The 23796-nt window shown below is 39.6% G+C and overlaps 2 protein-coding genes across 2 annotated transcripts; both read right to left on the bottom strand.

The window, feature by feature from the left end:
- Nucleotides 1-9085: 9085 nt before the first annotated feature.
- Nucleotides 9086-17788, bottom strand: LOC127515188 (mucin-3A-like). The gene is made up of 11 exons (XM_051898563.1): nucleotides 15117-17788; nucleotides 14605-14786; nucleotides 14290-14351; nucleotides 13899-14020; nucleotides 11659-13736; nucleotides 10477-10541; nucleotides 10187-10368; nucleotides 9966-10078; nucleotides 9816-9880; nucleotides 9551-9726; nucleotides 9086-9369 (listed from the first exon to the last, which is right to left on the bottom strand). Exons 1-11 carry the CDS (start codon nucleotides 16336-16338, stop codon nucleotides 9278-9280), a joined length of 4359 nt encoding a protein of 1452 aa, XP_051754523.1. The 5' UTR covers nucleotides 16339-17788; the 3' UTR covers nucleotides 9086-9277.
- A 210-nt stretch (nucleotides 17789-17998) lies between these two features.
- Nucleotides 17999-23444, bottom strand: LOC127515673 (dentin sialophosphoprotein-like). The gene is made up of 3 exons (XM_051899558.1): nucleotides 21170-23444; nucleotides 20877-21047; nucleotides 17999-20796 (listed from the first exon to the last, which is right to left on the bottom strand). The coding sequence occupies exons 1-3, from the start codon at nucleotides 21210-21212 to the stop codon at nucleotides 17999-18001; spliced, it is 3012 nt and encodes a 1003-aa protein (XP_051755518.1). The 5' UTR covers nucleotides 21213-23444.
- Between the last annotated feature and the right edge of the window lie 352 nt (nucleotides 23445-23796).

The following is a 23796-nucleotide window of genomic DNA, read 5'->3' as shown; positions in this document are numbered from 1 at the left end:
TGTCTACATTGATTAGGGAAATCGGACGATAACTTGACGGTAATGTTGGGTCTTTATTTGGTTTAAGAAGGAGTGAAATTTTGGCTGTGTTCATATTATCTGGGAGTTTTGATTTTTGTTTTGATTCATTAATCATACGGATGAAGAGTGTTGATAAAATGGACTCAGTAGGGAATCCATCGGGGCCTGGTGCTTTATTGTTTGGCATTAGTTTGAGGGCATTAAAAAGTTCATGCTCTGTTAAGGGAGATTCAAGAGTATTTATTTGATGTTTACTGAGTTGAGGTAGGTTGATATTGTTGAGAAATGAATCTTTTCCGGTCTTTTCGGTCTTTTTCGGAGGAATATAATTTACTGTAAAAATTTTGAAAGATTTGATTTATTTCTTCTGGTGAGTTCCCTGCTGTGTCTATAATTGTCACGATCACTGTCTGTTCCTGTCAGTTCCTGGACTCCACTTCCCATAATCCTCCCTTCCAATCACATGCACCAATCACCAATTGCCACACACACCTGCAGATCATTACCTGGACTATTTAAGACACACACACACACACACCCTTTGCGAAGTCTTGATTTGCCCCGGTGATCACTTCTGAGCGTTTTCTTGTGGATTGTATTTCTGTTGCCATTGGACTGTTTTTTGGACTGTGTTTGTTTGCCGCCTGCCCTGACCATTGCCTGTGACTTTACTCTGCTTGTCTGCCGCCTGCCTCGACCATTGCCTGTCCCTGTTTGTGTCTCTGCCTTTGCCCCTGTCTACTCTGTAAGTACTTTTAATAAACAAGCTGCAAATGGATCCTCACGCATTCGACCCATCATTACAGAAGACTTCGCCATCAAACGATCCAGCAGCTTCTACGAGCGCTTCCAGCCCCAGCATGGACCCAGCAATACGTCTCGTCCGCCTTCGGCAAGGTAATTCTACACTCGAGGACCACATTCAGAAGTTTCTAGACATTGCCTATTTATCTGACCTGCCTGACTGTGCCCTCATTGACTTCTTTGGCTATGGATTAAACGAACCATTGAAGGACTACTTACTTATTAATGGTCCCCGAGGGTCGTTCGTGGAATTTCTGGACTTTGCTCTGCTTACTGTTGGTTCACTGTTTACTGTGGGTGTCGCGGAGGAACGCGACACCTCGTTCCCCCATGTAATGGCTGCCTCTAAAGAGAGCATTCACAAAATGGCGGCCACAACATCATCACATCATGTCTCTGCTGATCTTCCAGAGCCAAGTCAAGTCTCCGTTGATCTTCTAGAATTACATCACGTCTCTGGATCTGTTTGGGAGCGGAGTGGGTTGCGTTCCAGTGTGGCTGATCCACCGCTGACTTCAGCACGAGCGGCTGGCATTCCTAAGCCTCCGCCGGCCGCTTCGCACTCAAGCCCGCCGGTTGCGACGCACTCAAGCTCGCCGGTTGCCACGCACTCAAGCTCGCCGGTTGCCACGCACTCAAGCTCGCCGGTTGCCACGCACTCAAGCTCGCCGGTTGCCACGCACTCAAGCTCGCCGGTTGCCACGCACTCAAGCTCGCCGGTTGCCACGCACTCAAGCTCGCCGGTTGCCACGCACTCAAATTCTCTGGATGCTATGGACAAGATGGCCGCTTTGCCAGTGCCCACGGGCAAGATGGCCGCCCCGCCAGTGTCTGGGAACATAGGGGTCGTTCCAGCCAGTGAGTCCACTCCAGAACCAGCTCCAGTCCGCGAGTCCGCTCCAACCCGTGAGCCCGCTGCAGCGCCCTCAGAGGAGGTGGGCATAGAGCCACCGCCTCAACCATGTAAACGGAGGAGGAGGAGGAAGAAGGCTTCCTCCATCCCTCAAGGCCCGGAGGCCGTCCCAGAGCCCGCTGTAGGCCCGGAAGCCGTCCCAGAGCCCGCTGTAGGCCCGGAGGCCGTCCCAGAGCCCGCTGTAGGCCCGGAGGCCGTCCCAGAGCCCGCTGTAGGCCCGGTAGCCGTCCCAGAGCCCGCTGTAGGCCCGGAGGCCGTCCCAGAGCCCGCTGTAGGCCCGGAGGCCGTCCCAGAGCCCGCTGTAGGCCCGGAGGCCGTCCCAGAGCCCGCTGTAGGCCCGGAGGCCGTCCCAGAGCGGTCCGCTGCCGTCCCAGAGCAGCCCGCTCTTCCTGATACGGCCACGGAGGCCGTCGCCGAGCTCCTCGCCCTGCCGGCGCCACCCGAGCTCCTCGCCCTGCCGGCGCCACCCGAGCTCCTCGCCCTGCCGGCGCCACCCGAGCTCCTCGCCCTGCCGGCGCCACCCGAGCTCCTCGCCCTGCCGGCGCCACCCGAGCTCCTCGCCCTGCCGGCGCCACCCGAGCTCCTCGCCCTGCCGGCGCCACCCGAGCTCCTTACCCACGAAACCGCCACGGCCTCCGTTGAATTCCCCAAGAACTTTTTGGGGGGGGGCCATATACCTGAGGGTGGGGAGCTTGTGGGTGGGGACCCTGCACGGCCGCGATCATCAGCGGCCTCCGAATTGCTTGAGCTTGCGGGTGGGGACCTTACACGCCCACGGTCTTCAACCGCCTGTGAACTGCTGTGGTCGGCTACGGACCCTGACCTGCCGTGGGCGCCCAAGCTACCTGACCTACCGTGGGCGCCCAAGCCACCTGACCCGCCGTGGCTGCCCGTGGCACCTGACCCGCCGTGGCTGCCCGTGGCACCTGACCCGCCGTGGCTGCCCGTGGCACCTGACCCGCCGTGGCTGCCCGTGGCACCTGACCCGCCGTGGCTGCCCGTGGCACCTGACCCCCCGTGGCACCTGACCCGCCGTGGCTGCCCGTGGCACCTGACCCCCCGTGGCTGCCCGTGGCACCTGACCCCCCGTGGCTGCCCGTGGCACCTGACCCCCCGTGGCTGCCCGAGTTCCTGGACCTGCATTGGAGACCCCGTTCCCGTCTGCCAACAGGTCTCCAATGTACCCACCCCCCCTCCCTATCTGTGCCATTTACGCCGCGAGGACGCGCCTTCCGGAAGGGGGGCGTTATGTCACGATCACTGTCTGTTCCTGTCAGTTCCTGGACTCCACTTCCCATAATCCTCCCTTCCAATCACATGCACCAATCACCAATTGCCACACACACCTGCAGATCATTACCTGGACTATTTAAGACACACACACACACACACCCTTTGCGAAGTCTTGATTTGCCCCGGTGATCACTTCTGAGCGTTTTCTTGTGGATTGTATTTCTGTTGCCATTGGACTGTTTTTTGGACTGTGTTTGTTTGCCGCCTGCCCTGACCATTGCCTGTGACTTTACTCTGCTTGTCTGCCGCCTGCCTCGACCATTGCCTGTCCCTGTTTGTGTCTCTGCCTTTGCCCCTGTCTACTCTGTAAGTACTTTTAATAAACAAGCTGCAAATGGATCCTCACGCATTCGACCCATCATTACAATAATCACTGGTATTGTAGCTTTTTCTTTATTTTGTTTGATTTGATTTGCTAAATATTTACCAGATTTGTTACTATGATGGAAGTTTTCTTGTCTTAGCCTATGAATTAGGAATTGTGTATGTTTATCGATTAATTTGTTCAATTTGAGTTTATATTTTCTTAATGAATCCTGTGTTTCTTCTGTTGGGTTATTTATGTTAATGAATTCTAGTAATTTGATTTTTTGTTCCAGTTCTGCTTGTTGATCCTTTTCTTTCCTTTTTTTGTAAACGGAGAATGAAATTATTTTTCCTCTTAGTACTGCTTTCCCTGTTTCCCACAGAAGAGATGGAGATGATTCTGGGGAGTCATTCGTCTCTAGAAAGCATGCCCACTCTCTTTTAAAATAACTGTCAAAATCATGGTCTTTCAGAAGAGATGTGTTAAATCGCCATCTAGTTTATGTTGACTAGTTGTGTTCCACTTTAATGTTACCGGGGCATGATCACTAATGACTATTGGATGGATCTTCGATTCAGAAATATTTGATATGATAGAATTACTGGTATGAAAGAAGTCAATGCGGGAATATGAGTGGTGGACTGGTGAGAAAAATGAGTATTCTTTAATGTTAGGATGCTGTAGACGCCAACTATTGCCAAGACCAAAATCACTCATGAACTGTTTTATGGTTTCTGCAGATTTCCAAATGCGTTTATTGCCTAAACTATTAGATCTATCTAGTGTTGGGTCTAGAACTGTATTGAAATCGCCTGCAATTATGACTGGACAATTAGAAAAATTTGAAATTGAAGAGAAAAAGGTCTGGAAAAAGGATGGGTCATCTGTGTTCAGGCCATACAAGTTGCCAATTGTGACTGGGCTATTATTAATGGAGATGTTTATGATAATGAAACGTCCTTCAGGGTCTGTAATGGTGGTATTATGAACAAAAGAGATTTTTTTTTATTTATTAGAATGCATACTCCTCTTTGTTTTGAGTTGTAGTGAGCAGAGAATAAATGACTGTAATTTGATGATTTAATTTTGTTATAATCTGATTCTGATAGATGTGTTTCTTGCAGGAGACATATGCCGGCTTGTAGTTTATTTAAATGATTAAAAACCTTGACCTTTTTTGTCTGAGAACCAAATTCACGAACGTTCCAGGTTACAAAAGTGATAGATGACATGTTTTAGTGAAAAATAGACATAAATGTATATTAATGTGTGGGCCTGTTAGTACTGTACAAATGTGAGTGTATGTATTCAAGTGGGTGTAGTAGTGTATATGTGTGTGCATAACAATGCAATGTTGTTGGTAGACTAACAAAAATACAGAATATATACAACTGACAGAATATACACAGCAAAACAGCAACAACAAAACAGAAATCATTAAATACAGACATATGGTGGAACATGGGAAGGGGGACACGAGACCTAGGTGCAAAAGTAGAAGCACATCTAATAGATTAGAGAAAGAAAGAAAGAAAGAAAGAAAGAGTGTGTTTAGTTCAATTTATGATTATGGCAGTTATTGACTCAGGAATGGAAGGGAAGTGTTTAGAAAAGCCAGGGAGTAATGTCCTTATCGCGATATAGTTGTCCATCTATGTATAATTTGTCCACTGTAATGATTGCCTTTTTTCCTTCAATTATTTTCTGTTTTCGGATTGGGAAGAGTTGTTTCCGACATTCGAGAATGTCCTTTGGATATTGCTCATTGAGTCCATAGTTTGTGCCTTTGAGTTGTCTGCCTTGCCTCTGAACCGGTTCTTTGTGTTTATAGTGTTCGAATTTTGCGATGATCGCTCGTGGTCGGTTGTTGTTGTTTTTGGATCTGATACGGTGAACACGGTGAAAGGTGATGCTCTGTACTGTTTCCGCGGGTAATTTGAGTTGTTTTATTATGAAGTCCTTGACTGATTTTTCGGGGTTGTCTGGAGTTTGTGTCAGGATGCCTGTAAAAACTAACCTCATGCTGCGCGATTGCAAGTCCAAAATGTTTTCTTTCATGGTTTTATTTTCGGCGACAACGGAAGTGAGTTGAATGGTAAGTGCGTGAACGGAGTCCTTTAGAAAGTTATTTTCTTTAGTGAGAGTGTCTATCTGTTCTTGGCTGAATTCTAAGCTGTGCCGCAATTCCTGGAATTCCTTGTGTATGACTTCTATCAGTGCAATCCTGGTATCAAGTCCGGTGAGTTTATTTTCAATTGAGAGCAAAATGTCGCTTACCTCAGTGCAGCACGGCGGTTTGGGTGATGTGGATGGTGTTGTACTTGGGCTGAAAGGTGAATCGGGACGAGGTCTCTTGTAGTTTGGAGTGGGGTTACCTTTACTTTTTTTGTTGTGATCTGGTTTGTACCTGTTCATGGTGCAGCAGAATGTGTTGTAGTGCGCGTCAATATATTCTTTGAGATGATCCAGGTTGTATAATATTATAATCCGGTTTTGAAACGGAGAAAAAAGACGAAATGAGAGAAGTGTGGAAGGGGAAAAAACGAGAGAATAACAAAAACAAAACAAAACAAAAAAAAAGTTGTAGATATTTCAATATTTAGCAGGAGTTGTTTACAATCTAGCAGACAGGAGCTGCCATCTTAGATCACGCACCGGGTCTCGTGAGGTCTCGCGTTACTCAGCCATCTCCCAGCCATCAACAGAAGACTGTTGGCAGTAAAGGTGGCGCTGGAGGAGTGGAGGCATTGATTGGAGGGAACCAAGCATCCATTCCTAATCTGGACAAATCATAGAAACCTTACCTACATTAGGGATGCCAAGAGACTGAATTCCCGCCAAGCACACTGGGCTTTTTTAACCGGTTTGACTTTGTTTTTTCTTACCACCTATGTTCCAAGAATTCAAAACCAGACGCACTTTCGAAGCAGTTTGATTCCCCAGAGGAGGAGTCCAGACCGGAACTCATCCTACCCACCTCTATAATAGTAGCAGCTATACAGTGGGGCATTAAAAAGGCCCGACGGCAACAGTCAGATCCAGATAATGGTTTACCAAGATGTCTCTTTGTACCTAACCGACTACACTCTGATGTGTTGCAGTGGGCACATGTTGGTTTTCACCCCCAGTCTAATGGGCAGACAGAGAGGGTGAATCAGGAGATAGAGAAAACTTTGAGATGTTTGGCAGCAGACAGTCAGACTACTTAGAGCTCTCAATTAGTTTGGGCAGAGTTTGCACATAATACTCTCTACCATTCTTCCCCAGGCATGTCCCCTTTCGAGTGCATGTCCCCATTATGGCTTTCCTCCTCTTTTGTTCCCTGGACAGGAGCCAGAGGTTTGTGTTCCTACTGCAGCTCAACTGGTTTGCCATTGTCGACGGGCTTGGAAGAAGGCCCGTGCAGCTTTATTTAAAAAGCCACTCAACAACAGCGGAGGCAGGCTAATTGGCGCCGGAGGTTGGGACCAATGCTTCGTCCGGGTCAGAAGGTGTGGCTCGCAACCAGAGATCTTACTCTGTGGGTGGAATTTTGCAAATCACCTTTCCTAATAATGTCCTAGTTAGCAAGTTCCATGACAAATGCGGCTAAAGTTAAAGGCCAGTTCACACTGCACAGATAAACGCCAAAAAAACACGTCTGTTGGAGTTTGTTGGATCAGGACGCAACCTCTGAAATGAGACGCAACTAGTGTGATACCCCTGCAACGTCTGTTGCCGTTGGTCGGAGTTTTTTTTCACCAGACTGAACATGTTTAATCGGCGTTTGTTGGGTCGGGGAATGTCTGAGCAGTGTGGTATGATTTTCCAACAAACGACAACAAACTCTGACGTAATCTGACGTGGTCACGAACCGTTGCCATGATGATGAGGCAAGTCCCTTGCAAAGACTGCTGTTTGCGCGTGCCGGCGCACACGCAACAAAGCACTGCAAACGTGACTTCACAGCTTGTTCATTATTGTTTATTAACAATACTGGTAATGTGTATGATGGCTGCTCTGTTAAGTCTTCGTCGTCAGTTAGGAATCTGGGTGTGCTCTTTGATACCAATCTTTCATTTGAAAGCTACATTTCTAGCATTTGTAAAACCGCATTCTTCCATCTTAAAAATATATCTAAACTACGAAATATGCTCTCAATGACAAATGTGGAACAGTTAGTTCATGCGTTCATGACCTCAAGGCTAGATTACTGTAATGATATACTGGGTGGTTGCCCTGCTCGCGTGATAAATAAACTACAGCTGGTCCAAAACGCAGCAGCTAGAGTTCTTACTAGAACCAGGAAGTATGACCATATTAGACCAGTTCTATTAACACTGCATTGGCTCCCTATTGAACATAAAATAGGTTTTAAAATCTTGCTAATTACTTACAAAGCACTAAATGGTTTAGCTACCCAGTATTTGAGTGAGCTCTTAACACATTATAGTCCTTGACATCTATTGCGATCTCAAAATTCTGGCCAGTTGACAATACCTAGAATATCAAAATCAGCCGCAGGCGGTAGATCCTTCTCCTATTTGGCACCTAAACTTTGGAACAATCTTCCTAGCATTGTTCGGGAAGCAGACACACTCTGTCAGTTTAAATCTAGACTAAAAACGCACCTCTTTAACCTGGCATACACATAACACATTACCAATTTATATTTTCACATCCGTTAAAGGATTGTTAGGCTGCATAAATTAGGTCAGCCGGAACTGGGAACACTTCCTATAACATCAGACGTACTCGTTACATCAGAATAAGAATGGCATCTACGCTCATATTAGTCTCTCTGTTTATCCCGAGGTTTACCGTAATCAGTCGTATCCGGGCCGTATCCAGATCAGATGGAGGACCTGTGCCTAGACACGACCACAACACATCCCTGAAGTGTCAGCAGAGATTGTGTCAACTAGATCATCCCCTGTGAAGGCCTCATCGACACGACAGCCAGTGGCACAGATTCCCAACAAACCGTCCCATACCATCGTGATGAATACGATCTTCAACTAGATGGAACTGGATTAAATATTTTGACTGTTGCGATCCCAATCGGACTTATGACCTGTAAATATCACTGTAAAGCTGCTTTGACATAATCTGCGTTGTAAAAAGCGCTAAATAAATAAAGGTGACCTGATATGCAATTGCAGAGTTTGAGGTACATTTATAAACACTGCAGGACTGAATTGGATTTATGAAAATCTGTCCGTTTGACAGTTTTGCTTGCTGAAGTTTTTTTTTTTTTTTACATTTGCCCAAAAGAGAGTGAATCAAAGAACTAAGCAGAAACTGGAGAAACAGGGATGTGGGAAGAGGGACCTGATAAATCTAATGATAGATATAACAGCTGAAATAACAAAAAAAATGAAATAGAGAAGGGAAAGACTGAAAACATTTGGTTTCTGAGATTTGGTTACTAATTGTACTGATCATTTTTATTGATGAATAAATAAATTAACAACTGTAATGAATTCCAATAGTTTTATCAGAGTTTATCTGCTTTTTTAAAATATAACAGAGATAGTTACATACAATATATATATATATATATATATATATATATATATATATATATATATATATATATATTACAATGGTATTCAATATTCAAAATACTTGGTAGTTCATAAAGTTTTAACCACTTCCGCATCCAATGCGAACAAGCAATACGTTGATGAATTTAGAGAAAAGCCCTTTGATTTGCAGATTACATTAATCATAAAATGAAAGTCATGACAGTATAATTGTTAATGGAGTTTTCTTTTTTCAGAATAAATAACAAATGACAGAAAGTACTTTTAAGACTAGGCATGGTTCAGCCTGTTCTCTAGGTATATACAGAGCTGAAATTCAGTGTATTTTCATTTCAAGGTCTAGTTTACATATATGTACCAGTCCTTCCCACACAAAATTCAGACCTGTCTGAATCAGTTATATTGGGATTATGGTCAATCAAACCATGGAACCAGAAGTGACACAGCAACTAGAACTAAAGCGGTCAACACACTGATCTTGCTGCTGACTTCACATGATGAAAATGCTGTGTTTACAAAGAAAGCAGAGCAGAACAGAACATTTATTTAATATTTATCATTCACTGTCAATGTGGAATTTATCTAAAACACATCTATATTTACATAACTGTATCAATCAAAGTAAAAACACTAATCTGAGTAAACAGTATTTTCCTGTAATGACAAAAATTAAAGTGCATCACTTACCTGTACCATTTATCACAATTTCAGACGTGAAGATCTGGAAGGGTAACGAGCTGTTGGCTGCTCGAACTATAGTGTTCACTATCTGGGTGCTATTGGGTAGAGGGGTGTTCGCTGCAAATGTAAGATCCATAGAGTTTCGGATCGTGGGCATACTCTTTGTTTTTACCCTGGCATCACTGGAGAGAGTTTTGAATTAAAATTCATTAACTGAGTATATGGCAAAAGTTTTATCCAAGAATACACCAGCATACGCATACATGCTTACCTGAAGTTTGTTACAGTTAAGATGCTGAATGACGTACTGTAATCAGCAAAGAAGAAAGGTTCAAGCTGCAAAACAAGAGTCGTTTCAACAAAATTGATTTTCTTTTGTCATAGCATACCCAAAATTCTTAAATAGACACTTCACACTTACCCCTGTTTTTATCATTGTTGCCCTGTTCTGAAAATCAATTGAACTTTTATTTAAAAGAGCAGCCACAAAGGTTCCATCAGTCAGGATTGTCAATGGTATTATCTGCAGTGATTCTAAAAAGGTTTAAAATGAAGAAAACAGTGTATCAGGTGGATCTTTCAAGAGATGTTAACATTGAAGAGCTCAAATTTCAGGTCAACCATAATTTACTAGTAACTTACTGGTAACCGTAATAGAGGTCACATCAACATTAAGGTTGAAGTTTGAGTTCGGAGTTGTTGCTGCTTCTTTTAGAGTCTGCACAATTTCAGCGTTGCTAGGAATGGGTTCAGTGGAGGTTTGGTCAAACACTAATTGAAGCTCTGCCTGTACATTTTGTTCTGCCCGGGTTTTAGCAACAGCTCTGAAAGGAAGCACATACAGTTTACATGTGCCAGTGTAGAAGACATGAGGATTTTGTCTTTTATATATTTTGTCTTTTATATATTCAGTAAACTGTATAGAAACCCACCTGAAAGCAATCACAATAACCTTGATGAAAAGAGGTCCATACTTCAGTTTATATACTTTGTAACACTGTGGAAGAGTAAGTTTTGGCAATGTTATTAAATATTGTGTTATAATATATATAAATATATACACACATACAGTGCCCTTCGTAAGTATTGGAACAGTAAAGACAAAATTGCTGTTACCTGTGGTGTCAAGACATCTATAAATATGATTCAAAGAATAATATGAGGCAGAAGTACAAAATGTCACATTTTATTATTGACTGTTTGAACACAAAATGTTTTACCAACTAAGAAGTATAGCACTTTTAGAGTTTCTTCTCTCTGCCTAATGTGAGCATAAGTATTGGGACGGTTTAACTTAAAGTAAATGTAAAAGTGTAAAAGCTAATATTTAGTTGTAAATCCCTTGCAAGCAATCACAGGAGCGAGTCTGTGACCCATAGACATCACCAGACTCTTGTTTTCACACTTTGAAATGCTTTCCCAGGCCTTTAATATAGCCATTTTCAATGGTTGCTTGTTTTGGGGAGTTTCTGCCCTTAGTCTCCTCTTCATCTGGTGAAATGCATGTTAAGTAGGATTTAAATCTGTAGAATTGGCCAATTGGGATTAACAATTAAATATTATCTTTTACACATTTACATTTACTTTAAGTTAAACCGTCCCAGTACTTATGCTCACTTTAGGCAGAAGGATGAAACTCTAAAAGTGCTGTACTTCTTAGTTGGTAAAACATTTTGTGTTGAAACAGCCAATAATAAAATGTGACATTCTGTTCTTCTGCCTCATATTAATCATTTAATCATATTTATAGATGTCTTGACACCACAGTTAACAGAGCAATTTTGTCTTTACTGTCCCAATACTTATGGAGGGCACTGTGTATGTATGTATATATATATATATATATATATATATATATATATATATATATATATATATATAATGTATATATTAATGAAATGTGTATTGAGCATGTTGCATTTTCCCCTGGACAAGAACTGGTGTGAAAAGGGAAGTTTAGAATAGTCACCAAAAGATTTCAGCCAAGTGAGATACTTGGTTTAATTTTATTTAAAGTTGAAAACCAAACAAACCACAATGTAAAAAGAGCAAAAATAGAATCTTTTTGCACTTGCTACTACACCCAAAGAAAGTTTTTGTTGTTTAAAACTCACCTCAGTTTCAACTTGTTCTGCTAGGTTCTTAAATGCCACGCTTGCCGTGTTTTGTAGATCTTCACTGAATGCTACTAAAATGACCATCTCTATGGTTACAACTGGTGGAGGGCGTGTTGGAATTGCTGCTGTGGTGGTGGTTGTTGTTGTTGGTGTTGTTGTTGTGGTTGTTGTTGGTTTTAGTGTTGTGGTTGTTGTTGTGGTTGTTGTTGTTGTGGCTGTTGTTGTTGGTGTTTTAGTTGTTGTTGTGGTGGTTGTTGATAGTGTTGTGGTTTTTGTTGGTGTTGGGGCTGCTCTTGTTGTGGATGTTGTTGTTGGTGTTGTGGTTGTTGTTGTGGTTGTTGTTGTTGTTGATGGTAGTGTTGTGGTTTTTGTTGGTGTTGAGGCTGCTCTTGTTGTGGCTGTTGTTGTCGTTGTGGTTGGTGTTGGTGGTGTGGACGTTGTGGTTGTTGGTGTTGTGCTTGGTGGTATTGGTGTTGTGGTTGTTGTTGTTGGTGGTGGTGGTGGTGGTGGTGTTGTGTTTGTGGCTGTTGTTGGTGTTGTTTGATTGTTGGTGAGTTGGTTTGGTGCATTAGGTGAGGTAGTACTTGAAGACATAGAGTGGGCTGCAGTTGTTATATGTCGGGTTGTAGGTGTAGTTACAATCTGTGATCTAGTTGTAGGTTTCAATGTATTTACTGTTGGCTGCATTGTAGCTATGGTGAGTTGGGTTGGTGTTTTAGATGGGGTTATAGTTGAAGATGAAGACTGGGTTGCCTGGTTTGTAGTTGTGGGTGGTGACATAGTTAATGTTGGCTGGGAAGAAGCTATAGTCTGTGTTGTAGTTTGAAGTGTAGGCTGAGTTGCAGTTGTATTAGGTGAGGTAAAGGTTAATATTGTAGGTTGGATTGTAGTAGTTCTAGGTAGGGATGTAGCTATAGGCTGTGCTGTAGGTGTACTCATAGACTGGTCCAAAGTTGGAACAGGGGATAAAGATGAAGCATTTATTGTAGTTTGGGTTGTAGCAGATATAAGCTGGGTTGTTTCAGCTGGAGACTGAGATGTAATTGTGGGTTGGATTGTAGGAGTTATAGGTTGGCTTGTAGTTGTAGATTTGCCTGTAGATTTAAATGTAGCTTGAATTGTACTGGTAGGTTGGAATAAATGTGTTGTTTGTTGAGCAGTAACCGTAGGTTTTAAAGGGGCTAATGTTGTCTGCTGGGTTGTAATTGTATTTGGTTGTTTACTTGTAGCTGTCACAGGGTTTGATGTCATTGTTGACTGGACTGTAATGGATATTGGTTGGGTTGTAGTTGTGGTCTGGATTGCAGTTGTAGATTTGGTTGTAGATATAATGGTAGATTGAGTTGTACTCTGAGGTTGGGTTAATTTTGTCAGCTGGATTGAAGTTTTAGGCTGTGTTGTGGCAGTTGTTGAGGTTGTAGGCTGGGTTGTAGCTGTTGCAAGCTGTGATGTAATTGCTGATTGGGTATTAGTTATAGATTGGATTGTACTTTGTGTAGTTTGCAAAGTATTCATGGTCTGGGCAGTTGTTGAAAACGTAGGTTGGGATGTATCTGCTGTGAGTTGTGATTTAGTAATTGTTGATTGAATATTAGTTTGTGTAGGTTGTGAACTAGATACAGACTGGTCTGTATTTGTAGTCTGGGCAGTTGTTGAGAATGGAGGCTGGGTTGTAGCTGTTGCTAGTTGTGATGTAGTCATTGTTGACTGGGCCTCGGTTATAGGTTGGATTTCAGTTTGTGTTGGTTGTAAAATAGTTATGGTCTGGACGGTATCTGTAGGCTGGGCAGATGTTGAGAACGTAGGCTGGGATGTAGCTGTTGCAAGGTGTGATGCCATTGTTGACAGAGTCTCAGTTGTAGGTTGGATTTCAGTTTGTTGTGAAGTCATTAATGACTGGATTGCAGTTGTTACAGGTTGTAATATAGTTGCTGTGAGGGTGGTAGTCTGGGTGCTGTTTGAATCTTGGGGTGTTGTTGTAACTGTAGTCTGGGTTGTTGCTGGTTTGGTTGTAGTGGGTGTAATGGTTGTTATAGAAGGTTTAGTTGAAGTTGTAGCATCATCTGTCTGCTTGACTGATGTTGTTTATTGTAAAGTAAATAATTGGTTGTGAATTGTGGATTGAATTATAGTTGAAAAAAACAAATGAGAAATGATATTAGTCTCAATTATAGTCTCCATTAAATTCAATTCAATGATAATTTACAAATTTTGGTTATATCAAATGATTTATTTACCCTCTACATTGGTTATATTAAATGTAGTGTTTGCATTCATGATAACTTGTGTGATATTATTATCCTCAGGGACATTGTCTATCATGAATTTCAAATTCATGTCTGTGATGACTGATCCAGAACTACATAAAAAGAGAGCAAAAGTTTTGGTTAAAGGTTGTGTCAAATAATGTGCAAGTTTCAAAATTAGCCTTAGATTAATGTAATTAGATACATAGCGTTTGAGAAAATAGGTTATGTTGCTTGTTTTATGTATTTTTCTTGTAGTAGTATAAAAGTATGGCATGTGCAGTGATCAAAAGCACCATTTATTAAACAAGCACAGATATTTGCATAGAGATGACTAGGTATTCCAGAGATGACACAAACCAAGAAATGAAGAAATACCCACCGGAACCGAATAACTGTCAATCCGAGGAAGTGGATAAATGCTTTTTTTAAGATTGGCTCAAACTGTAGGGAAGTAGCAAAGGCAGGTAAAACATTAAGTTATAAACTTTAAAATATAAGGGGGGGGGGGATGGGGGGGGGGGGATCAGCATATAGAGAGTTATGATAATGATGAATTTGTTGTTGTATGTACTGTATCAATTATGTCCAAATTTTAGTTTAACATTTTTTTGCAGTTCTTTCACTACTTTGTGCTTTGTTTGTCTGTACTAAAGAACACCTTAAAAAGTATTGAATAGTTTTCTACACAGCATACTTCATGTTTGACTTTTTGTTCTCGTTCTGTAAACATAGTTGAAGTTGGGATCTCCAGTTCAGTATTAAACGGTTCATCACTTGTAAAGCTGACATGGATCGTAGTTGTAAGTGGTGTAGGCTTTGCTGCAGTTGTAGTGAGTTCCACTACAGTTGTTAGTGGTTGTGTTGTAGATTGTGGTGCTGTTTTCAAAGAATGAATAAAAGGATATTAGTCTCAATCAGAGAAAATACACAACTTTTAAAACCAAGTGATCTGAATGAAACACAAAGAAGCAGGTTATATTTAAAGAATGAAAACCAAAGGAAAAATATCATGATGTTAATGGAGGACTGACATCATTTACTGGCTTTCCTACCTTTCCTACCTACCAGTCCATTCTTTACAGTAGGATGCCAAATAAATAATTTGCAAACTAATTTTTCAACTGGAAAAATTTCAATGACCATAGCAAACATTATGCATTGTCATGTATCACACAAAACACATGAATATGGGTTTGTTTAACTTACAAAAGATGGGACTTTCATGCGAGACAGTAGTTGCACTGGTAGATGAGCTCTCAATGGTAGCCAATGTAGTGTCCACTGATGTCATTGATTCTTCTGTATTTGCTGTAGTCCTGGATGTGGTTACCTCAGGTTGTGTTGTGATCACTGTGGTTTCTTTTCCTCCGCTAATTCCTGTAGAGGACTCTGATGTGAATGTGGTTGTTAGCTGTTCTGTCATTGATATGGTTGATTTGACTGTAGTAGCCTTGGTTGATGTAGCTGTGGACTCAGCCATGACATGAGTGGTTGATTCTGCTGATGTGGATTTAATTTCTGTTGTGATAGATGAAACTGACTGATCAGTAATTCCTGTAATTGTAAATTCTGTTGAAATTATTTCTGTGGTAGTTGATAAATCAGGAATCTTAGTGAATGATTTGGCTCCTGTGGTTGAGTCTGGTGTCATGAGTGTAGTCGATTGAATAGTAATTCCTGTAGTTGGCATTTCAGTCTCTGCAGTTGAAGCTTCCTCAGTTGTAAATGGTGTTGATTTTTCAGTAACACTTGAAGACAATTCTGATGTAAATGATATTGTTGATTCTTCAGTCACACTTTTAGATATTCTTGATGTGAATGGTGTTGTGGATTCCAGTGCATTTTCAGTAGTTGATAAGGCAGTGTCTGTAGCTGTTTCTTTTATGGTGGATCCAATAGTAATTCCTATGGTTGATTGTGGTGTTGAGGTTGTAGTTGATTGATCAGTAACTCTTGTAGTTGATAGTTCATTTTCCTCTGAATGTTCTTTTGTTGTAAGTGCCGTTGATATATCAGTTACACTTGTAGATATGTCTGATGTGAATGCTGCTGTCAGTTCCATTGCCTCATCAGTAGTTATTTTGTCAGTAAACTGAACAGTTGTTTCTTTTAATGTTGATCCAGCTATAATTCCTGTGGTTAATTGTGATGTTGAGGTTGTAGTTGACTGATCGGTAACTCTTGTAGTTGATAGTTCAGTTTCCTCTAAATGTTCCTCTGTTGTAAATGCTGTTGTCAGTTCCAGTGCCTCATCAGTAGTTATTCTGTCAGTAAACTGAACAGTTGTTTCTTTTAATGTTGATCCAGCTATAATTCCTGTGGTTAATTGTGATGTTGAGGTTGTAGTTGACTGATCGGTAACTCTTGTAGTTGATAGTTCAGTTTCCTCTGAATGTTCCTCTGTTGTAACTGCCGTTAATATTTCCATGACACTTGTAGATATGTCTGATGTGAATGCTGTTGTCAGTTCCAGTGTCTCATCAGTAGTTATTTCATCAGTTAAGTTAATAGTTGTTTCTTCTAAGGTGGATCCAGCTGTAATTCTTGTGGTTGATTGTGGTGTTGAGGTTGTAGTTGATTGATCTGTAACTCTTGTAGTTTGTTCAGTTTCCTCTGTTGAATGTTCCACAAATGAATCAGTTGTAAATGGTGTTAATATTTCTGTGACATGTGTAGATATGTCTGGTGTGAATGCTGTTGTCAATTCCAGTGCCTCATCAGTAGTTGATCCACCAGTCAAGTCTACAGTTGTTTCTTCTAGAGTGGATCCAGCTATAATTCTTGTAGTTGATTGTAGTGTTGAAGTTGCATTTGATTGATCTGTAACTCCAATTGTTGGTGGTACAGTTCCCTCTGTTGAATCTTCTTCTGATGAATCTGTCGTAAATGCTGTTGGTATTTTGGTGAAGCTTGTAGATATGTCTGATGTGGATGCTGTTATCGGTTCCAGTGTCTCATCAGTATTTAATGTTTGATCAGTAAATCCAGTAGTTGATGGTTCAGTTTCCTCTGTTGAATCTTCCTCTGATGAATCTGTTGTAAATGGTGTTGATATTTTGGTGAAGCTTGTAGGTATGTCTGAAGTGAATGCTGTTATAGGTTCAAGTGTCTCATCAGTAGTTATTTCATCAGTGAAGTCTATAGTTGTTTCTTCTAAGGTGGATCCAGCTGTAATTCTTGTGGTTGATTGTGGTTTTGTGGTTGCAGTTGATTGATCAGTAACTCCTGTTGTTGGTAGTTCAGTTTCCTCTGTTGAATCTTCCTTTGATGAATCTGTTGTAAATGGTGTTGATATCTCTGTGATATTTGTAGGTATGTCTGAAGTGAATTCTGTTATCGGTTCAAGAGTCTCATCAGTAGTTATTTCTTCAGTGAAGTCTATAGTTGTTTCTTCTAAGGTGGATCCACCTGTAATTCTTGTAGTTGATTGTGGTTTTGTGGTTGCAGTTGATTGATCAGTAACTCCTGTTGTTGGTAGTTCAGTTTCCTCTGTTGAATCTTCCTTTGATGAATCTGTTGTAAATGGTGTTGATATCTCTGTGATATTTGTAGGTATGTCTGAAGTGAATTCTGTTATCGGTTCAAGAGTCTCATCAGTAGTTATTTCTTCAGTGAAGTCTATAGTTGTTTCTTCTAAGGTGGATCCACCTGTAATTCTTGTAGTTGATTGTGGTTTTGTGGTTGCAGTTGATTGATCAGTAACTCCTGTTGTTGGTAGTTCAGTTTCCTCTGTTGAATCTTCCTTTGATGAATCTGTTGTAAATGGTGTTGATATCTCTGTGATATTTGTAGGTATGTCTGAAGTGAATTCTGTTATCGGTTCAAGAGTCTCATCAGTAGTTATTTCTTCAGTGAAGTCTATAGTTGTTTCTTCTAAGGTGGATCCAGCTGTAATTCTTGTGGTTGATTGTGGTTTTGTGGTTGCAGTTGATTGATCAGTAACTCCTGTTGTTGGTAGTTCAGTTTCCTCTGTTGAATCTTCCTCTGATGAATCTGTTGTAAATGGTGTTGATATCTCTGTGATATTTGTAGGTATGTCTGAAGTGAATTCTGTTATCGGTTCAAGAGTCTCATCAGTAGTTATTTCTTCAGTGAAGTCTATAGTTGTTTCTTCTAAGGTGGATCCAGCCTGTAATTCTTGTAGTTGATTGTGGTTTTGTGGTTGCAGTTGATTGATCAGTAACTCCTGTTGTTGGTAGTTCAGTTTCCTCTGTTGAATCTTCCTCTGATGAATCTGTTGTAAATGGTGTTGATATCTCTGTGATATTTGTAGGTATGTCTGAAGTGAATTCTGTTATTGGTTCAAGTGTCTCATCAGTAGTTATTTCATCAGTGAAGTCTATAGTTGTTTCTTCTAAGGTGGATCCAGCTGTAATTCTTGTGGTTGATTGTGGTTTTGTGGTTGCAGTTGATTGATCAGTAACTCCTGTTGTTGATAGTTCAGTTTCCTCTGTTGAATCTTCCTCTGATGAATCTGTTGTAAATGGTGTTGATATCTCTGTGATATTTGTAGGTATGTCTGAAGTGAATTCTGTTATTGGTTCAAGTGTCTCATCAGTAGTTATTTCATCAGTGAAGTCTATAGTTGTTTCTTCTAAGGTGGATCCAGCTGTAATTCTTGTGGTTGATTGTGGTTTTGTGGTTGCAGTTGATTGATCAGTAACTCCTGTTGTTGATAGTTCAGTTTCCTCTGTTGAATCTTCCTCTGATGAATCTGTTGTAAATGGTGTTGATATCTCTGTGATATTTGTAGGTATGTCTGAAGTGAATTCTGTTATCGGTTCAAGAGTCTCATCAGTAGTTATTTCTTCAGTGAAGTCTATAGTTGTTTCTTCTAAGGTGGATCCAGCTGTAATTCTTGTAGTTGATTGTGGTTTTGTGGTTGCAGTTGATTGATCAGTAACTCCTGTTGTTGGTAGTTCAGTTTCCTCTGTTGAATCTTCCTTTGATGAATCTGTTGTAAATGGTGTTGATATCTCTGTGATATTTGTAGGTATGTCTGAAGTGAATTCTGTTATTGGTTCAAGTGTCTCATCAGTAGTTATTTCATCAGTGAAGTCTATAGTTGTTTCTTCTAAGGTGGATCCAGCTGTAATTCTTGTGGTTGATTGTGGTTTTGTGGTTGCAGTTGATTGATCAGTAACTCCTGTTGTTGGTAGTTCAGTTTCCTCTGTTGAATCTTCCTCTGATGAATCTGTTGTAAATGGTGTTGATATCTCTGTGATATTTGTAGGTATGTCTGAAGTGAATTCTGTTATCGGTTCAAGAGTCTCATCAGTAGTTATTTCTTCAGTGAAGTCTATAGTTGTTTCTTCTAAGGTGGATCCAGCTGTAATTCTTGTGGTTGATTGTGGTTTTGTGGTTGCAGTTGATTGATCAGTAACTCCTGTTGTTGGTAGTTCAGTTTCCTCTGTTGAATCTTCCTTTGATGAATCTGTTGTAAATTGTGTTGATATCTCTGTGATACTTGTAGGTATGTCTGAAGTGAATTCTGTTATCGGTTCAAGTGTCTCATCAGTAGTTATTTCATCAGTGAAGTCTATAGTTGTTTCTTCTAAGGTGGATCCAGCTGTAATTCTTGTGGTTGATTGTGGTTTTGTGGTTGCAGTTGATTGATCAGTAACTCCTGTTGTTGATAGTTCAGTTTCCTCTGTTGAATCTTCCTCTGATGAATCTGTTGTAAATGGTGTTGATATCTCTGTGATATTTGTAGGTATGTCTGAAGTGAATGCTGTTATTGGTTCAAGTGTCTCATCAGTAGTTATTTCTTCAGTGAAGTCTATAGTTGTTTCTTCTAAGGTGGATCCAGCTGTAATTCTTGTGGTTGATTGTGGTTTTGTGGTTGCAGTTGATTGATCAGTAATTCCTGTTGTTGGTAGTTCAGTTTCCTCTGTTGAATCTTCCTCTGATGAATCTGTTGTAAATGCTGCTGGTATTTCAGTGACACTTGTAGATATGTCTGACGTGAATGCTGTTATCGGTTCCAGTGTCTCATCAGTATTTATTGTTTGATCAGTAAATCCAGTAGTTGACAGTTCAGTTTTCTCTGTTGAATCTTCCTCTGATGAATCATCTGTTAATGCTGTTAATATTTCAGTGCCATGTGTAGATACGTCTGATGTGAATGCTGTTATCGGTTCCAGTGTCTCATCAGTATTTATTGTTTGATCAGTAAATCCAGTAGTTGATGGTTCAGTTTCCTCTGATGAATAATCTGTAAATGGTGTTAATATTTCAGTGCCATGTGTAGATACGTCTGACGTGAATGCTGTTATCGGTTCCAGTGTTTCATCAGTATTTATTGTTTGATCAGTAAATCCAAGAGTTGATGGTTCAGTTTCCTCTGTTGAATCTTCTTTTGATGAATCTGTTGTAAATACTGTTGATATTTCAGTGATACTTGTAGATACGTCTGACGTAAATGCCGTTATCGGTTCCAGTGTCTCATCAGTATTTATTGTTTGATCAGTAAATCCAGTAGTTAATGGTTCAGTTTCCTCTGTTGAATCTTCCTCTGATGAATCTGTTGTAAATGCTGTTGGTATTTCAGTGGCATGTGTAGATATGTCTGACATGAATACTGTTATCGGTTCCAGTGTCTCATCTGTATTTAATGTTTGATCAGTAAATCCAACAGTTGACCATACAGTTTCTTCTGTTAAATTTTCCTCTGATGAATCTGTTGTAAAATCTGTTGTTGATTCACCTGTAATATCTGTGTCTGATGCATCTGTGAAATCTGTTGGTGATTTGTCAGTAAATTCTGTTGTAAATTTTGGTATGTTAGTTGACTGATCTGTAAGATCGATGGTAGGGTCATCCAACAAAGATGTTGAAAATTCTTCCATTGTTGTCATTTTCGTCATGTCATCATTGGTTGATTCATCTGTAAACAATGTGAATATTTTTTTTAGTAAATTCTTTTCTGGGAAGTTGAAACAATTGTGAGTAGTGAAGCGAACTTACCTGTTAAACCGGTTATAGATTCGTCTGTGCTACTTGTAATTGATTCTGTAGATATTTCTGTGGGAAATTCATCAGTTGTGTTTGTCATAGAATCATTTGTAATGTCATCTGTTGAGTCTGTGTCTTCTGTAACATCAGTCATTGTTGTTTGGGCTCTGATTACAGTATGTACTATTAAAAAAAGACCAAATGTTAGATCAAGTGCATATATTGCATAAACAGAACTGAATAAGTAAAAACAGTGTAATGAACAATATGACACTCTCAATATAAACATAAAAAGACAAACTTACCTGTTAACATAAAAATTGTGGTCATCCATGCTGTTCTCCACATCTTGATAGCTGTCAGAATTGATCACACTAAAACACAACATATGAGAGATAAATTAAGGTATATCAAAAAAAAAAAAAAAAAATATATATATATATATATATATATATATATTTATATATATATAATTGTATTGTTCATAATTTCTCAATCTCTCTTGGAATCTCCCGTCTGATACTCCCAGTTCAGGTCATGGAACTCTTGACTAATTAGCTGATTAGTTGAATGAGGTGTGTTAAATCAGGGAAATATCCTGCAAAAAAAAAAAAGTCCAGTGCTTGAGGAGACTTTATGAAAAGGTTTGAGAATCCTTTTTAGCCCATTTATCCATACTGCAGTTTTATCTTAGTGTGTCCTAGGTACTTTACAGTAGAAGTCTGCTAGCTGTCTTGAGTTTAACAGGATCCCACAAACAGTCAAATTTCATGCTGGGATTGGGCTGGATTTGGATGTTTAGGGGTTTCTAAATAATGGAAATTGTTTTGTGCTCAGTTTGCACTTAAAATTTGTGCGTCTGGGTCTGCTTGCTTGAAGCACTGTAAAAAAAAAAAAAAAAAAATCCCCGTAAAATTTACAAAAAACAGCAGCTGTGGTTGCCAGAAATTTACAGTAAAAAATACGGTAGCAACATTTTAGGTTTTACAGATTTAACTATTTAAATCTGTAAAACTATTTATTTCATTAACTGATATAATGTTAATTTACCAACCTATTGAAGTACTAATATCTACTTTGTACCTTTGTAATACACTGACAACCACCAAACGCAGTGGTGATGTGAGTCACATGATGAATCAAAGTTCATCACAAGCAGCTTTTTCACAAGCTGAGAAGAACAATTCTAATATATAGAAAGTGTAATTCACACAAACACTGAACACCATCATGGTAACACACATGACATTTTAAAAATGCAATACACATTAATTTAACAACATTCGATGTAACATAAAACCCTAATGTACATAACTGATTAGAAAAATCTAAAGTTAAAGTTTAAAGTTAAATCTAATTGAGTTATTTCAACGAAAATACATTAAATGTGAAGTGTCACGCAGGGAATTGTGGGAGTGTCAAATTACATTTCTTCATTGTAAATTATACAATGACTTATTTTTTTCAGTTAAAAAAAACTGTAAATTTAACAGCATTTTACTATAAAATTACATTAAGTTACATTACAGATCTATTTCAGTTATTCACCGTATATAGTAGGAAACTTTCTGTAAACCAAATAACTGTTTTTCACCGTAGCATTTTTACAGTCTTTAACCATTAAAATCTAATTTTTTACAGCGTAGAATTTGTAGCCGTCTTGGTTGAGTCAAGTGCAGTTTCATTTACATGCCGAGTTTGGATTTCAACATAAGACAATACACTACAGGCAAAATCATTGTTTTTCATTTTTGAGATTTTTTTTTTTTTTTTTTTGAGCAATTTATTGTGCTTCCATAACATGTCTTCTTTCAGACTGGAAAGAAAACATCTGAAATACACATTTAAGTGTTTATCTTATTACACTATCTATTTGCACCTGTAGATTTATTTAATTTAAAGGCTCAAAATGATTTTTTTTTTCCTCCACTTCAGTAACACTTACATACACCAAACTTTACAATTTTATTCCTATCTATATTCTGAAGGTTTTTACTGAGGTGGTTGTTCATAAATGATTCAGCTGATTTATATAAGATTTATATATATATCCTAAAAACATGGTGATTTTTCTTTTTTCTTTTTTTCTGTCTGTTCAAAATCCCCTCTGTAAAAACCTTTACCTGGAACACACAATGGAACAAGATTTTTAAACCTGACTTTATCCAATGTTCAGACTTATGTTCTGGATGTGTATGCAAATTAATTCATATTTAATAAGGCAATTCCTCATATATAAACATAACATTTGGTAACACTTTGGTATGGGGAACACATATTCAATATTAACTACGACTTGCCTCAATAAACTCTTAATTTACTGTTTATTAATAGTTAGTAAGGTAGTTGTAGCGTTTAAGTTTAGGTATGGGGTAGTATTTTGAGATGCAGAATATGGTTATGCAGAATAAGGCAATAATATGTGCTTTATAAGTACTAATAAACAGCCAATATGCAAGCTAATAAGCAACATTTTGATTGTTTTTATTTAAAAATAAACAATTGATTTTTATCTTCTGGGGAAATGTTCTTATTTCAATAAAATGCTCTAGTTACAGGTCTAAAAATGTGAAAAGTGCCATCAGTAAAGATAAGAAAGAAAATCAAACTTACCCAATTCGTCTAATCACTTCAAGTAATGATGATGGAGTTGAATGATACCTAAAACACAGGTTGAGCTGTAAGTCCCATGGTAAAGTGCAGTGATGCGTTACTCAAATTCAGTGTTTTATTACCTCTGTTACGAGTCATGTGATGTGTCATTATCACAAGGACAAGCAATTCTAGGAAAGGAGGAAGACCATCATTCAATGACAGGTGCAATTGTTAAGCAGCATTCCAAAGATTTAAGTTGTTCTCAACCAAACAAGACTGAGATTTTATCATTCTTCATTGCTGACATACTGATGACCAGATGAGAAGAAAAAAATAT

The sequence above is a fragment of the Ctenopharyngodon idella genome, chromosome 7 (assembly GCF_019924925.1).
Source record: "Ctenopharyngodon idella isolate HZGC_01 chromosome 7, HZGC01, whole genome shotgun sequence".
Lineage (NCBI taxonomy): Eukaryota > Metazoa > Chordata > Actinopteri > Cypriniformes > Xenocyprididae > Ctenopharyngodon > Ctenopharyngodon idella.
This window is presented reverse-complemented; position numbering and strand designations above follow the sequence as displayed.